The sequence below is a fragment of the Dromiciops gliroides genome, chromosome 2, assembly GCF_019393635.1.
Source record: "Dromiciops gliroides isolate mDroGli1 chromosome 2, mDroGli1.pri, whole genome shotgun sequence".
Taxonomy (NCBI): Eukaryota; Metazoa; Chordata; class Mammalia; order Microbiotheria; family Microbiotheriidae; genus Dromiciops; species Dromiciops gliroides.
In genome coordinates, this window is record NC_057862.1 from 507,689,104 (window position 1) to 507,705,632 (window position 16,529).

The 16,529-nt window shown below is 40.3% G+C and overlaps 1 protein-coding gene across 4 annotated transcripts in view; it reads right to left on the reverse strand.

Annotated features, from left to right (window-relative positions):
- Nucleotides 1-12,441, reverse strand: part of LOC122744734 (testis development related protein) — a 45,297-nt gene extending 32,856 nt beyond the window's left edge. For 3 of the 4 annotated variants that reach the window (XM_043990372.1, XM_043990370.1, XM_043990369.1), the window contains exons 1-2: nucleotides 12,195-12,441; nucleotides 11,380-11,622 (exon numbers count right to left, since the gene is read on the reverse strand). In XM_043990372.1, coding sequence (XP_043846307.1) covers nucleotides 11,380-11,499 — 120 coding nt within the window. In that variant the 5' untranslated portion in view covers nucleotides 11,500-11,622; nucleotides 12,195-12,441. Of the gene's footprint in view, nucleotides 1-11,379; nucleotides 11,623-11,844; nucleotides 12,078-12,194 lie in introns of those variants that run through there. The other variant, XM_043990371.1, reaches the window with a different exon arrangement.
- Between the last annotated feature and the right edge of the window lie 4,088 nt (nucleotides 12,442-16,529).

Genomic DNA, 16,529 nt, shown 5'->3' on the forward strand with positions numbered 1-16,529 from the left:
TTTACCTTGAATTTATTTTTTATACTTAATTATGCATTTGTTGTCTCCACATCCCCCTCCACCCAAAGAACAAAAGCTCCTTGGAGGGTAGAGATGGATTCATTTTTGTATTTGTATGCTCAGTATCTACCATATAGTAAACACTTAAAAAATGATTGTCAATTGATTGACTATAACTTTTCATTTGTCCTATGTCCCAATAACTTGGAATTTTTTCTCTAGTCACAGCAGAGACCCATGCATTCATAAAAACAAAAGGTCTCTTCATGCTCAAAGAGGCCTAGGTTGAAGGGGATATTAAGAGAAATTCAAGGATTAAACTACCCTCTATGGGATCTATATTTTGGTACAGAAACAGTACAGAAATTAGTAATTAATTAATACTAAAATTTTCCTCCAAAAAATCATTCTTAAATAGTGGGTCTTGACAACATGCACTAGAGAGCTGATGGAAGCTAGGGTTAGAAAAAGGCCAGTCACAAAATGAAGAGTGGTAAAATAAGACATGTGAAGAGAGAATATCATATAATTACTTCTCAATTTTAAGGAATTCACTGTAATGCTGGGCTTGGATGTTTGAATCACAGAATTACAAAATTTCAGATTTGAAGAGAACCCATTTAGTCCAATCTTTACTTGAATAAGAATCCAAATTAAAATGTATGTGAAAAGTTGTGATCAATTCTTTGCTTGAAGTCTTCCACCACTGAGGGAGAATCCAGCATCCTCCTTAGTCAGAATGTTTCATTTTTTGATAACTCTAATTGTTAGGAATTGTTTTCTTACATCAAAATTAAATTTGCTTTTTTGTAATTTCTATCCCTAATCCTTTCCCTTAGTTTTCTCTTCTTCAATGTAAAGATCTCCAGTCTCTTCAACTAGTTATTCTATATAATCTCATGACCCTTCATCATCTTAGCTACCTTCCTCTGGACTTGGAGTTGGGAAGACCCAGGTTTGAATCCAATTCCGGTTATGTGGATTCAAACCTGGGTCTTCCCAACTCCAAGTCAAATACTATCCACTACATCACAGTGGGTCAAGAATGGATATGATTTAGATTAAAAAAGTAACAAAATTCTAGGCAGGGGTGAAGGCATGAAAAAAGGTGAATTGAGAATTTAATTCAACTAATATTTATTAAGTACCTACTATATGTAGACTGCACTGTAATATATTCAGTGCTAGGCAGCAGGAACAGTAGAACGTTTACATAAGATTGAGTACTTGGGAGTACTTAGGAGACTAAATGAATGAGAACAGAAAATATACTGGAACCAGATAGTGGAGGAATTTGAATGGTAGGTAAACTACGCAGGTAAAGTAACATAATCAAAGCAGCATTTTAGCAGCATTAAGTGGAGGTACCACACAGCTGATTTTCCTAAAGTTTAGGCCTGACCATGTCACTTTCCTACTCAATAAACTCCAATACAGTAGTTCCTTATTGCCTTTGGCTCAAGTATATTTTTTCAGTTTGGCATTATATATCCTTTATAACCTGGCTCCAACCTATCTTTCTCATCTTATATATTACCTCCCTTAAAGTACCCTGCAGTAGAGCCAAATTGATTTTGTAGACAACAGTACTCCATCTACTGTCTCGATACCTTTGCCACCAATTATTATTCCCCATACTTGCAATGTACTTCTGTTCTAAGAAACCTTAATTTTACTTATATAGTCTTTCCTGATTCCCACATCTGTCAAAAAATTACCTTGTGTTTATTTTCTCCCCAATAGAATGTAAGCTCCTTGAAGACAGGAGCTATTTTCATTTTTTTAATTCTATAAGCTTCTTTCCTTACTCTCTTATCTATGTCTTTTATCAAGTAAAAAGGAATGAGACAATGAGAATTCCCCCAACTAAAATTCTGAAAATAGGTGAGAAAGTAAAATATTTGATTAAAAAAAATCTTCTAGTAAATGCTTTCCATAAACATTATTATAGAAATACTTAAGAATATGTAACTTAATACAGTTCCCTCCACATTCCTTCTCCACAGGAAGAAGTGGTCCTCTGCAAAGGCTAACTAACTCCTATGATTCATATAGCCTTGAATCAGCCCTTTCAAAACCTTGCTCCAAACAGGTCTAAGCACAGGTCTCACTATAAAAAAAAAAGGGGGGGGGTAGGGGATGAGAGAGGGAGCAAAAGAGGCTTGGATGGGTCCCAGTACTCAAAGTGTTCCAAGCCATCCCTCTGACTATGGCCACAAAGGGCAGGGGTGGCTGAGGGGATAGGGAGTATACTATGCATTAAATTCTCAATTTAGTCCCAGAGCAGTGATTGGAATGGAGAATATTCCATGACCTCACCCTTCATACACTCTATTCTATAAAAATCATTCCCCAATTTTTATTTCTACATGTAACCTTTCTTCTAAGGCTACATTTTCAAAGGCCTGATGGGCATCTCCAACTAGATCACTTAGATGTACTATAGGCATCTCAAATTCAACACAACTGTAGCCAAACCTCATCTTTAGCCCTAAATTCAGTTTCTCCTTTTAATTAACCTCCACCACTCTCCAAGCCACTCAGTCATTCCCTGTTATCTTTGATTCACTGAACTCACCTCTGACATCTAGACAGTTTTGCCATGCCCTGTAGTTTCTATCTCCAAAATGTCTCAACTGTTACCTTCTTTCCATTCCCAATGTCACAATAATTCAAGCCCTTACTATCCCTTATCAGCACTATTCCAATAAGCCTTTCAACCTCCAGACTAGTCCTTTCCCTCTCCACTTCATTCTAGTCCATGTTGCCAATTTAATCTTCTTAATGCAGAGTTCTGATCATGTCATTCAAGTACTGAAAAAATTTCAATGGCTCACCACTTGAATGATGTATGAAAACCTTGGCCTGGCATTAAAGCCATATATAATCAATCAAAAAGTATTTATTAAGCACCTACTAGGCCCTGTGCTAAGCAATGGAGATACAAATACAATAAATGAAACAATCCCTACTAGCAAAGAGCTTACATTGTGATAGGGGAAACAAGTACATGGAGAAGTATAAATAAAATATATGTAAATAGAATAAGTACAAAATAGTTTAAGAAGGAGAATATGTAAGTTGCTTCTTAAGGGAGAGGAATTCCATAAGGCAGAGGGGACAAGGTAATGCATTCCCGGCATGGGGATTGGTCAAAGCAAAAGCACAAGAGATGAAGTGTGTGTAACAGAGGTCATTGTCTGGAATGCAGAGCGAGTACAGAGAAATAATATGTAATAAGCTTGGAAACCAGCAGGCACTTAATAAATGTTTGTTGACTGAATGGAAAGCTATGTTAGCATAAATTTGTAGAGGTCTTTAAAAGCTAAACACAGGAGTTTCTATTTGTTCCTAGAAGCAATAGGAAGCCATTGGAATTTACTGAGTAAGGGAAGGCATAGTCAGATCTGCACTTAAAGAAAATCACTTTGACTGCAATGGGAAGTTTGGAGTAGAATGGAGAATGAAGTACAGAGAACAAGTGAGAAGCCACTGTAATAACAAAGGAGAAAGGAGATGAGGGCCTGAGGTAAGGTGGTAGCAGCATGAATAGAGAAGAGATGTGATGTGAGAGATGTTGTAGCAAGAGAAACAGCAAACTCTGGCAACTGATTATTTTGGGGTGAGAGTGAGGAGTCCAGAATAGAGACAAAGTTATGAACTCAGGGGACTAAAAAAATGGTGGCTGCCTTTCAAATTTGGAAGAGGAATGGGTTTGAGGGTAAAGTTTTGCTTGGGACACGATAAGTTTGAATTGTCCAATGAGCAACTGGGACTGAAGCTGGAAAGGAGGTGGGGGGTGCGATTGGGGCTGGAGATTTCAACTTATCTATCAATATACAGGAAGACATATATGTTATCTATATATACATATTTCTATGTTGAAAGAAATATGTAGGCATATAGATATGAATCATCAGAATAGAGATGATATTAACCATAGGAATTGACACAATCCCTCAGAGAGGGAGAGATGTGTAAGAGGACTTCACTTATATTTAAAGGAGTTAAACTGGAGAATGAACCAGCAAAGGAAACTGAGAAGGAACAAACAGAACTAGGAGTCTTGTCACAAAAACCCAGAGTAGAGAGAATATACAAGAAGAGATGCTGGTAAAAAGCAGATAAATCAAGGATGAGAACTCAAAAAAGACCATCCAATTTTGCAATTAAGAGATCACTTGTGGGGCGGCTAGGTGGCACAGTGGATAAAGAACCGGCCTTGGATTCAGGAGTACCTGAGTTCAAATCCAGCCTCAGACACTTGACTTACTAGCTGTGTAACCCTGGGCAAGTCACTTAACCCCCATTGCCCAGCAAAAAAAAAAAAAAAAAAAAGAGAGATCACTTTTAACTTTGAAGAAAGCAGTTTCAGTTAAATGATGAGAGTAGAAGCCAGACTACAAAAGATTAAGAAATAAATGAGAAAAAAGGATTTGGTGGAATGAGGCTAAGAAATGTAGAGAAGATACGGGATTTAATGTGTTTTTGTTAAGGATGGGGGAGATTTGAACATATATGATGTCCATAAAGAACTAGTAGATTAAAAAAAAAAAAAGAACTAGTAGATGGGGATAAGGAGACAGAGCTGAGGAAAAGAGAGGAAGGTTGGAAGGATGATTGAGGCTGAAAACTACTAAAGACAGGAGGGGGTGGGATCAAGGGCCCAGGTACAAGGATTAGCCTTGGCAAGGAGAAAGGTTTATCTCATTAGAGGCTAGGGGGAAAGGAGAGTCAGCAACAATGTGAAAGAATTTTGAGATGAAGAGGAAGTTCACTTCAAACAACCTCAATTTTCCTCAAAGCAAGATCCTCAACTAAGAGATGAGGCAAGCAAAGTATGAATCAAGATTTTAAAAAGGCTTTTCTGGGAAATAAAATAGGGAATTAGGGAGGAATAAAAGGGCTGACTTGCTGAAATAAGGGTCCAGTTGAAAATGGATAACATGAATTTAAAATGTACCCAATGAGGGGCAGCTAGGTGGCACAGTGGATAAAGCACCAGCCCTGGATTCAGGAAGACTTGAGTTCAAATCCGGTGTCAGATACTTGACCCTAACTAGCTATGTGACATTGGGCAAGTCACTTAACCCTCACTGCCCCAGGGGGTGGGGGTGGGGGACAAATAAAATGTACCCAATGAGAAGTTGTATGACTTCCTCTAGCTCCTTTTAGGAACATAAATAGAAGCAGAGAAACATGGATGGTGGGAGTAATCCAGGACTGAGGTTTGGTGAGTGGTGATAGGACACCATGAAGAATTCAAAGTGGGCTAGGGATGCAATGGATGGTATAGAATTGAATTGACTAACTATAGGGTCAAAATTAGTGAGGGAAGGAAGTCAGAGCAAAGGTAACGACCTGAGAAAGTACTTAGGGGTAGAAAGACTAGCAGTTTCAATGAGAGTGAAAAATAGGGTTAGAAGGCATAGGGAGAGAGGGAATGATATGAGATTATAATCCAATAGAGAAACGTAAGAATTTTAAATTAGAGAAATGGAACACAATTTTTGGTAATGGTAAGGATCCAGTGTGTGACAATCCCTATGGGGTAGAATGGAGTAAAGGTAATGGGATTTAAAGAAAATGAGAAATTGGAGGGTTTGGGAGTTAGAAAGAGAATCAACACGCATGTTTAAACACCCTAGTATAAGGTCAGGAATTGAGAAAGAGAGAAAGATGAGTCAGAGGCTTGAAAAAAAAAAAAAGGATGACCTGGGGACTCACAAACAACAGACATCATACTCTGATTTGGGTAGAAAATTAAAAAAAAATTTTTTTTAAGTGAGGCAATTGGGGTTAAGTGACTTTCCCAGGGTCACACAGCTAGTAAGTGTTAAGTGTCTGAGGCCGGATTTGAACTCAGGTACTCCTGACTCTAGGGCCGGTGCTCTATCCACTGCACCACCTAGCTGCCCCCCCCCCTTTTTTTAGAGTGCTTTGCTTTTTAATATGACAACTTTTATAAAATGTCTCCCTAAAGATTAATTTTAAATACTCACAAGCATAAGTTAAATTGATATTGAGCATGTTTTGTTTTCTTCAGGATCAGAATATCAATTTTAAAAAAATCAAAGTATGAGGGGCAGCTAGGTGGCGCAGTGGATAAAGCACCGGCCCTGGATTCAGGAGGACCTGAGTTCAAGTCCTGCCTCAGACACTTGACACTAGCTGTGTGACCCTGGGCAAGTCACTTAACCCCCATTTCCCCAGAAAAAAAATACCAAAAAAAATTTTTTTTACAAATCAAAGTACGATTCAAATTAAAAGCTCTGGAAGCCTACTGAAGTATTCTGAAAGATTCCTTTTAATTTACACATGCTGATTCTCAACCCCTTCCCCACCACTTTGTCACAGTATTTTAGCAGTTCCTATTAAACAACTTAAAATTTTTAAAGCTTCACATTCATTTCTAGTCAACACTAAACCATTTTCTTGCTTTATAAAAATAAACAACCAAGTAAAAGATACCATCCTTGAAAAATCAAGTCAAACAGTTAAGTACAATAGATTTTAATTCAAACTAAATGTATTTCTAGCATAGAAATCTATTGGTATCTTACCAGTTAGAAAACTTCATAGGGAAAAGGAGTGTTAATAATGAAGAACTCTTTGACAATTAAGTAGAAATAGTAAGTTATCAGTTTAAACAAGACACTGGAGAACCTGTCATATCGCAACCAACTATTAAAGTTCTGCTTATGTATAATTCTTTATCAAACTTAAAATAAAATTTTGTGGGCAGAGGTTTCATGTTTGAATTACAATGCATTGTTAAGTTCAATACTTAAAGAATTTTATGTTGTGATAAAGATTCAGATTTTTGGAAGAGTTGGCAATACTAAATTTAGTGTATGACTAACCTATCAGAATTAATAGATAATTGTCCTCCTCATCTCTGTCAGCATAAGAAACATGAAAAGTTTTCCCCACAGTTACCTCATAGGTACTTTTAATAATATGACCCAGATATTTCAAATTATTTAAATGAAATCTTAATGTTTTAATAATATAGAGAATACTGATAATCTCTATTAAAAATTAAAGAATCTTGAAGATGTTGGGAGAAATAGGAAGATGATAGGAATTATAGCTTAGTATGTTCCATTTAGTATTTGATTATTTCAGTCACTTCCAACTTTTTGTGATCCCATTTGGGGTTTTCTTGGCAAAGACTGGAGTGGCTTGCCATTTCCTTCTCCAGCTCATTTTACAGATGAGGAAACTGAGACAAATGGGGTTAAGGGACTTGCCCGGGGTCACACAACTAATAAGTGTCTGAAGTCAGATTTGAACCTAGGAAGATGAGTCTTTCTGACTCTAGGCCCAGCACTCTATCTACTGCACCCCCAAACAGCCCTAGGATTTTCCATAATTTATTCAAAATGAAATACTGATTTTTTTTGTGTCCTTGAAAAATACCAGCATAAAATCTCAAAAGACTAAAGTATCAGTTACCTATAGAATTTGAGGCTGTGACTTGCCCAAGTTCATAACAAGTAATGAACAAAAGAGACAGTATTTGAACCCAGGTCCTCTCTCGTGCCCTTCAAGACTGCATTTGCTACTGTCTAATGGACATCCCTAACGTATCCTCTTCTCTTTGGTAATTTCATTGGCTCAAAAGGATTCAATTGTCATCTCTATTTAGATTCTCAGAAGTATTTCCAACAATAACCTCTCTGCTGACCTTTCACATCTTTGAGTCCCACATCCCTATTAAACATTTCAAACTGGATATACTATAGACATCTCAAACTCAACATATTCAAAACTGAATTTTATCTGCCCCTCCCCACAAACCCTTACCTCTTCCTAATTTCTTATTACTATCAAAGGAACCATCACCTTTGCAGTCATCCAGATTTACAACCTAAGTTCACCTGATGTCCAATATGTTGTCAAATACTTTTGATTCTACCTTTGTAACATCTGTTGTACATACTTCCTTCTCTTCTCTGACACCACCCCCAGGGTAGGATCTATCACCTCAGCCCTGAACTACTGCAATTGCTGTCTGGTTGGTCTCCATATCTCAAGTCTTTCCCCCAACTAGTCCATTCTCCATTTTGCTGTGAAGCTGATCTTAAAACATGGGTCTGAACATATATCACCTTACTATTCAATGCCAGTGGCTCCCTATTGCCTACAAGATCAAATGTAAAATCTGTTCAGCTTTTCAAATTCTTCATAAGATAATATTTTCAGGGGCAGCTAGGTGGTGCAGTGGATAGAGCACCGGCCCTGGAGTCAGGAGGACCTGAGTTCAAATCCCACCTCAGACACTGGACACTTACTAGCTGTGTGACCCTGGGCAAGTCACTTAACCCTAATTGCCTCACCAAAAAAAAAAAAAACCCAAACAAAACAAAAAAAGCTAATATTTTCATACCTTTTCAGTATCCCCCCCTTTTTTTTTGGTGAGGCAATTGGGGTTAAGTGACTTTCCCAGGGTCACACAGCTAGTAAGTGTTAAGTGTCTGAAGGCCATAGTTGAACTCAGGTCCTCTGGACTTCAGGGCCGGTGCTCTATCCACTGCGCCACCTAGCTGCCCCTCTTTTCAGTCTTCTTACATCTTACCAGCAAAATCTGGCCAACTTGCTGTTCCTTCTCAAACAAAACATTCCATCCCCGTGTTGTGCATTTTCAATGGCTGTCTCTCATGCTGAGAATTCTCTTTCCAAACTTCTGTCTTCAGGTTCCTTCAGGTCCCAAATAAAATCCAACCTTCTAAAAGAAGCCTTTTCAATTCACCTTAATGCTAGCACCTACCCTCTGTAACTATCTCCAGTAAAACCTGTCTATATCTCTTTGATAGCAGGGACTGGAATATTAAACAACTTAAAATTTTTAAAGCTTCACACTTCACATTTATTTCTAGTTTTTTGCCTTTGTATCCCAAAAGCTTAGCTCAGTGTTTGGCACATATTAGGTACTTAATAAAAGCTTGCTGATTTGACTCTGACTCAAGAGCTAATGTTCTTCACGATTTTTTAAAAAAAAATTAATTTTAAAAAAAGCATTAAATCCCACTGGATATTTAACCTGGTTAGTGATATATAAAATAGAAGGAATTAATGGAGGGGGAAAGGTGGAAAGTGTCTATAAGAAGAACCCATCTGGGAAACTTTCTACTTAAAAACAATTTAAGCATGATTCTAAACTGTAACATCAATACCTTTCTGGTTTCCAGTATACAAATATATACTTTTCCCTCCTACAATTAAAGACTTATGAAAAAAAGAAACACTTATAAACCAAATATTTTATTAACACTTAAAACTGACTGAGATCTATATTTTAATAATTTATTATTCAATAAACAAGTGAGTATGGTTTTTTGTGAGTCAAACTTTTCTGTAACTATTACACCAATATCCAGTGTGAATACAGTATAACAACTGGAACAAAATTTAAGATGAAAATGTTCTCTCAACATCTAATTTAAAGAAATTCATGCCACAGAGTACTGTAAATCTGTGTTGGGATGGGTAATAAATAATGAAAAAGTAGCCATTCACATTTATATAAAGCTTTATAAAGTGCTTCTCATAGCAACCCAGAGGATGAATGCACTTTGAAAATACAAAATGAACGTACTGTTAAGGACGAAAAACATAAACTATTAATATCCCTTACCTTTGTTCCCCAAATTTTAATAGATGCTACTTACAAATAAAGTAAAGAATATCTAAACCCTATTATCTCATACTATTAAAATCAATTTGGGCCAGCTAGGTGGTACAGTTGGATAAAGCACTGGCCCTGGAGTCAGGAGGACCTGAGTTCAAATCCAGCCTCAGACACTTAACACTAGCTGTGTGACCCTAGGCCAGTCACTTAACCCCAATTGTCTCACCAAAAAACAAAAACAAAAAAATCAATTCGCTTATACAGTAGTTCAGTAGTTTTTGTTTGTTGTTCTGAAAATATGACCATTCCAAATTGCCCAAATTGAAGAGGAAAAATTTTGAAATTGTGTTTTAGGGCTGTGTTTCAGTCTCTGCCTGATTATGTTCAAGGTTAAATATACTGAAAAGTTAAAACAAAAAAACATGTAAGGTTCAGAAAAACAGACAACTGGGGTATAGCACTGGTATTCAGGAAATATTAAAAGTGCCAGAAGAATGCCTCTAGCACTTTAAGTAGATTCTTTAAGAACAATTTATGGAAGAACAAAGAGAACAAATGTACAGGAGAAGAATATCTATGCATGGATTTTGATCTGCCCTGGGAAAAACACTTTTTGAAAAGAGTCGTATTTCTAACTGTGTTACTCCTAATTATAATGAGTTATGATAGCAGTTCTCTCCATGTTTAAAAAAAAAACATAAAAAACTACTCTTTAAAATTTCTTTCCTATAGATTATTTTGTTCTGGCTTTTTTGGTCCAAACCTGGACCTGTGATTTCATTGGAATAGGGAACTCCAAATAAGGAAATTCCCCCAATCAACTTATATAGTCTTAACAGAACTTACTAGGGCATTGGGAGGTTGTTATTATTATTATTATTATTAGGTTATTATGTCTTGCTCCAGGTCAAATAGGCAGTTAAGTGTCATAAATGGGACTTGCCCTCGTTGTCCAGATTCAGAGAGGCTGGTTCTCTAGTTACTATGCCAGGATTCTTCTCATCCTATAGTTTGGCTGCATTAGGTTCAATAGGATCATAGAATTGGGATCTGGAAGGAAACTCACGAGATAGTCAAACCCCTTCATTTTATAGATAAGGAAATTCCATTATATAGACTTCCCTGGCAGTGGGGGCTGGTTTAGGCACAACAAATTATTAGAGGTAGACAAAGCATTCATTAAGTGATTAAATAAAAACACGATTTAATGTAGTTACAGTGCCTGTGCTGTTCGCAGAGCAGCAGTATTACCAGCAACTACAAAGTCATGGGAGAGAGGGCTGTCAGGTTTTTAAGCTAAATCCTTCTCTCCCCCACACTCCCTCCCCCCCATACAACCACGTGATAAACCCTAAAGAGGCAGGTCTCAAATTTAGGAAATTATAGGCTTTAGGATTAGGGGTCTCAGAATTCATCCAAGTCCAAACCTTTAATTTTTACAGATGAGGAAACGGAGGTGGTAAAAAGTGACACGTCCAAGGTCAGGCAAGTAAACTCCTAGAGAACTGCTAGGAATTGTAGTAGCACAACTAGTCCGGGGCGCAGGACTCGGTAACAGCGGGGTCTTGCAGGCACTGCATTAACTCCCATGTGAAGAGCCAGCTCCACGGGTGGAGGGGAGGGCGGGGGTGCAAGGGAAGAGTGAGCGCCCAGCAATGCGGCTTTCCCCCCCCCACCCCCCCAGCCACGGACAGACAAGGCACCGAATGCCGAGGGGTTCGCGCTGCTCCCCGCCCCCCACATACCTGAGAGGAGGCGGTGGCCGAGGCGGCCGGAGGCGGCGGCAGCGTTTTCCCCTCTCCCCGGCTCTCCTCTTCCTCGGGAGAATCATCCAGAAGCACTTTGCTCTTGTTCAGTTTCCACATGCTACAGTAGGGTTGGGGGCTTTCTCTTCCCCACCCCTCGTTTTTGTTGTTTTTTAACTTGCTGGATTTCGGTCGGAGTGACTGGTTGAGGAATTATAAAATTTTTTTTCGGGTTTATGATTTCTGTCCCAAGACAAGGAGAAAAACAAGGAGAAACTTAAGTTGTGAAAACTAAAGGGGGTCAGGGGGCGGGGACGGGAGGGGGCGGCGCCCCCCAGCCATGCTGCCTCCCTCCTCAAACTACGCCCCCCTCCCGCTACTCCTCCAGTCAGCCCCGGCCCCAACTCGAACCCTGACTTAGGTCAGCCTCCCAGGCGAGCTCCCCTCAGCTTGGGAGGGCGGTACCTGCACATCCAGGGATCGTGGCTTGGGGGTGCGCTCCCCGCTCCACGAACCCCCTCAGTCCTGCGGCTGCCTCCGTCCCGTCTCCCTCATAATTTTCCTCTAACTCCTTCACCCCCGGGACCGACCCCAACTTTGTCCTCCTAAGGCCTGAGGCCGCCTCCGCTCTCTCCCTCAGTCTAGCATCCTCCGACCCAGGCCGCCGGGGTCCCCTCCGTCCCGTCCCGTCCCGTCCGGTCCCCGCCGGCTTCCACCACCGCCCCCCTCCTCAGGCCGCCTCAGCCTCCGTCTCCCCTCGGCCCTAGGACCGCCTCAGTGGCTTCCCCTTCACCCCCCGGAAGCCACCGTCTCACCAGTGAGGGGCCCCCACCCCCGGCCAGAGCCCAGAGCTGGAGCAGAAGCCGGAGCCACTGGAGCCGCTGTCGCCGGCCGGGGGGCTCGGCCATGTTAGTTTCAAGCGAGCTGCAGCGCTCCGGGTGCCGGGGGAGGGGAGAGAGGAGGGAGATGGGAGGGGGCAGAGGAGGAGAGGAGCCTCTTCCCAAGGAGAGACGGGCTTTCCGGTTACCACGGCAACCGGTGCCCCGGCCTAGACCAAGGGCGGAGAAGAGGCACAACAGCTGGCCACTGAGAGGGTGAGCTGCTCGCTCTTCGCGCATACTCAGTGAGTTTCTCCCTCTCGTCTTAGGAGGTTCAGTGGTGCAGTGGCAAGAGTGCAGGCTTTTGGAGGAGGTGAGCGGAGTTCGAATTGTGTGTATGCCCGCGTGAGACCTTGGGCAAGTCCCAAGGACGACGAGACTGCTGAGTTTTCTTCCAGCCCCAGACCAATCATGTACCCTCTCTAGGGCAGAATTGGGAAGAGCAGGCACACAGGGGATCGTGACATGACACGATATATTTCAGGAGAGGACCTTGAGAGGTCATGGAGCCCCTTCTTTTACAGAGGACGCTGAAACGCTTGCCCAGGTTTCACATGACTGGTCACTGTCACAGTCTGGTGACCTGGGTTTGAGTCCAGACTCTTAATCCCCACAATGAAATATAAAATCCTCAAGGGCCGGGGCCGTATTTTTGCTTTTCTTTGTATCCCCAGGGGAAAACTTAAATGTTTGTTGACTAACTACAAATCCACGCTTTACACACTACCGGGGGCGGGGAACACTATTGTAAAAAGGTTATGGTGAAGTAACGGAGGGGCAAGGAAAGTAGTGAAAAGTGTCCTGGGGCAGTTAATGTGTGTTACCGCTGGAAGAGAAATAACAATGATCTTAGAATTCTCTTCTGTAGTAGGAGGTCTCCAGTGAGTTTTCTTTTATACGGGGGAGTTGTGTCCTTTTATACCTAGGTGAAAAATAAAGTTTAAGGGCAAAGGAACTTTCATCTGGCACTATATAATTTCATTAGTCAAAACCATAAAGGAGCAATAAAGCCCCCTTGAGAAGGTTGTACAGATATTATACCCATTTAATAGATGAGCAAAATAGACTTGGTGCCTCTGCTAGTCTTTTACTTGCATGCACCCCGTAGGGAAAAGGAGTAGGGTGGGTGTGGGGAAGGTTTTGGATTTCTAGTGTCCTAAATGCATGCTTTTGGGTGGAAGAAAGCAGTGGAAAAACAAGAAAAAAAACCCAAACCAATCATATTCACCTGGGTCATACCTAATAGACCCTCCACTTTAAAACGCTTGCCATCTATTTTTACATTTATTAAGCACCCACCCTATGCAAGGCTTTGTGAAAATTAAAAACCATAAGAACAATGTAGGAAACGCAAGAAAACTACAAGATAAATATAAGGGCATGGTGCGAGGTGTTTTATCCAGTAGGCAGGGAGGCGCTTGAGGAGAGACTATTGTTATAATTTTAGCCTGAGATGGTGGCAGTGGGCCTGGAAAGAATATAAAAAACATCACAAAGGAAGAATTTACAGGACCTGGTAATTGAATATGGAAATCAAGGATGGGAATATGGAAAATAAGATGCCTCAGGATCAGAGACTGGGAGAATGCTGGTACCTTTGCCAGAAATTGAGAGGTGTAAAATTGGAGGTAGTTTGGTAGGGGGAGTGGGAAGAAGTCGTTGGAGAAGAAGGCTGAGTTGAATTTTAGGTATATTCAGTTTGAAGTGAAACTGGAAGTGCAAATGGAAATGTACCACAAGACCTTTGGAGAAGGAGGATTGGAGTTTAGGAGACAGGTCACTTTAGAGATGTAGTCATTCACTTGAGATTAATAGAGACTGGGGTCTGGTTCTATTAACTCCCACAATTTTGAAAGCTTACTGGTGACAGAGACAATTTCAGATACTTCAGCTTCTACTTCAAAATTCAAAAGCAATACCAGTAGTAAGTCTGTAAGAAAAAATTGCTTCTTACTGTGTGCTATTTTAATTGTAGGTGAGGAGAGAAGAGCTAGCAGCTCTGATAAATTGTAGCAGAGTTCTTGGCATATTTTGTCCTCCTATCAAATACAAACCGCCCTTTAACTGACCTCCCCAGTCCCACTTCAAACACCCCCAACAATTTAAACAAAAGACATTTAAACTCCTAAACCACAATTCCTCCCCATCCCCCATAACAAAGTAACAAACCAAATTTCAGGACTTTGGAGAGGAAAGGGCATGTTCATGGCACCTCCTTCTTGCTCCTACTGTGTTCAAAGTTCTTACTTGCTGCCAAAATAATCTTCCTAAAACACAGCTTTGACCATGTCACCAGTTCACTGGCTCAAAAGCTTCAGTCCCTTCTGAAGATTGCCTCCACCACAGGGGTTCTTAACCTGGGGTCCACAGAGACTGGATAGATTTCAAGGGGTCCGTTAACTTGGATAGGAAATAAACATTACATCTTTATTTTCACTAACCTCTAATTCATGAGTTTTTAACTTTTTTGTGTATCACTGACCCCTTTGACAGTCTGGCGAAGCCAATGGACCTCTCTTCATAGAATAATGTTCTTAAATGCATAAAATAACATACAGAAGATGACAAAGGTAATCAATTATATTAAAATGGTTATCAAAATATTTAAAGAAAACAAAATCACGAGGTAGTGCTAGGCTTTCCCCTTGAACTCGTCTCAAATTTATCCTGTCTGTATCTTTTTATACATAGTTGTTTACTTGTCTCCCCCGTTAGACTGTCAGCTCCTTGAGAGCAGGGACCCTCTTTGCCTTCCTTTGTATCTCCGTCCTTTGGCACACAACAGGTGCTTAATAAATGTTTGTTGACATAACTTGATTTGACCACAGGTTAAGAACTTCTGCTTCTAACAAATATGGAATTTCCTTCTATTGTCAATGTAGGCAGCAAAGCGTGATTCTGAGAATGAGTAAAATACATACTGCTTAGCCAGGCATTTAAGACCCTCCACAATCTGGCCCCAGCCTATCTTTCCAGTCTTATCTTACACCACTCCCTCTCACACATTCTCCATTTCAGCTAAATTGTTCTCTTTTCCCCCCAGACTTGACATTCCACCTCCCACCTGTGCATTGATAAACGGTCTCCTCCTGTTTGGAATTCGCTTCTGTTCCATCTCCTCTCAGAATCCTAATCGTTTAAGGTTCAATTCAGGTTCCACTTCATGAAACCTTCCTCTCTCCCTTCTCAGAGTATTTACTCATATGTCTATAAATTATGCTCTCCTTTCTCAGCAAAAATGTCTGCTCCCTCCCTGAGAGCAGAAACTGTTTGTTTTAGCAGACAGCCCCTCATATAACAAGGCAGTTTACTAAATGTTGAATTGAATCGAATTGCTAATTTAGCTTGTCAGAGTTTGAGGTAGGTGTGAGCCTAGTCCCAAAGAATAAGGATGAGGTTTCTGGCCATGTACACTACATAGGAAAGTTCTATAACAAAACAATCCCGATATCCCCTTGAAGTTGAAGATTTTTTTTTTAACCCAGGTACCTGCATTCACAATTGCCAAGCTATGAATCATCATTCAGTGATGACAATGACCAAAATGATATTTTTTCATTATGTCCTTGAATCCTGAGCACCTATAACACAGTCTCTTGAACATATTAGGTTTTTAATAAACATTTGTTGGATTGGATTGACTCTCCCCATTGTTTATCCAGAACAGTGGATAAGCACAGGACGGTGATACAGAAGCCCTGAATCTTAGTCCTATTTGTTAATAACTGGCAGTGTGACCTTGGGGAAGTTACTTCATATCCCTGATCTTTGGCTTCCCCTCTGTAAAATGAAAGGATTAGACTAAATACTTCCAAGTTTCTTCAAGTTCTAATCTTCTGGACCTTTGACCATTATACCATGTTGCTTTTTACTATCTGTTATTCTATTACGAAGAAAGATTATCCCATGTGTGCCTGTATGTTTATTAAAAACCATTAAATTGTATATTCCCATTAGGGTTTTTTTGGGTACCCTCAAGGATCACAATGGCACCCTTGTGAGGTCGTGGGTTCCTCAAAATTGAAGTTTTAGATCCTTTCAACCACAGGATTCCGTGAGTTCTCTGTAGTATTCCATTATTACATTAGGAGTCAGGAAACCTGGGTTTTTGTGCTAGTTCTGCCAGTAATTAGGTGTGCAATCATAGTCAAGTCCCTTCCTCTGTCTGAGACTCAGTCTCAGTTCCTCAAGTTGAACAAGATTTCTCAGGGCCTTTCCAACTGTAACATTCTATGAACCTCTAACTTCTCTGTCCTACTATTTCTGGCATTG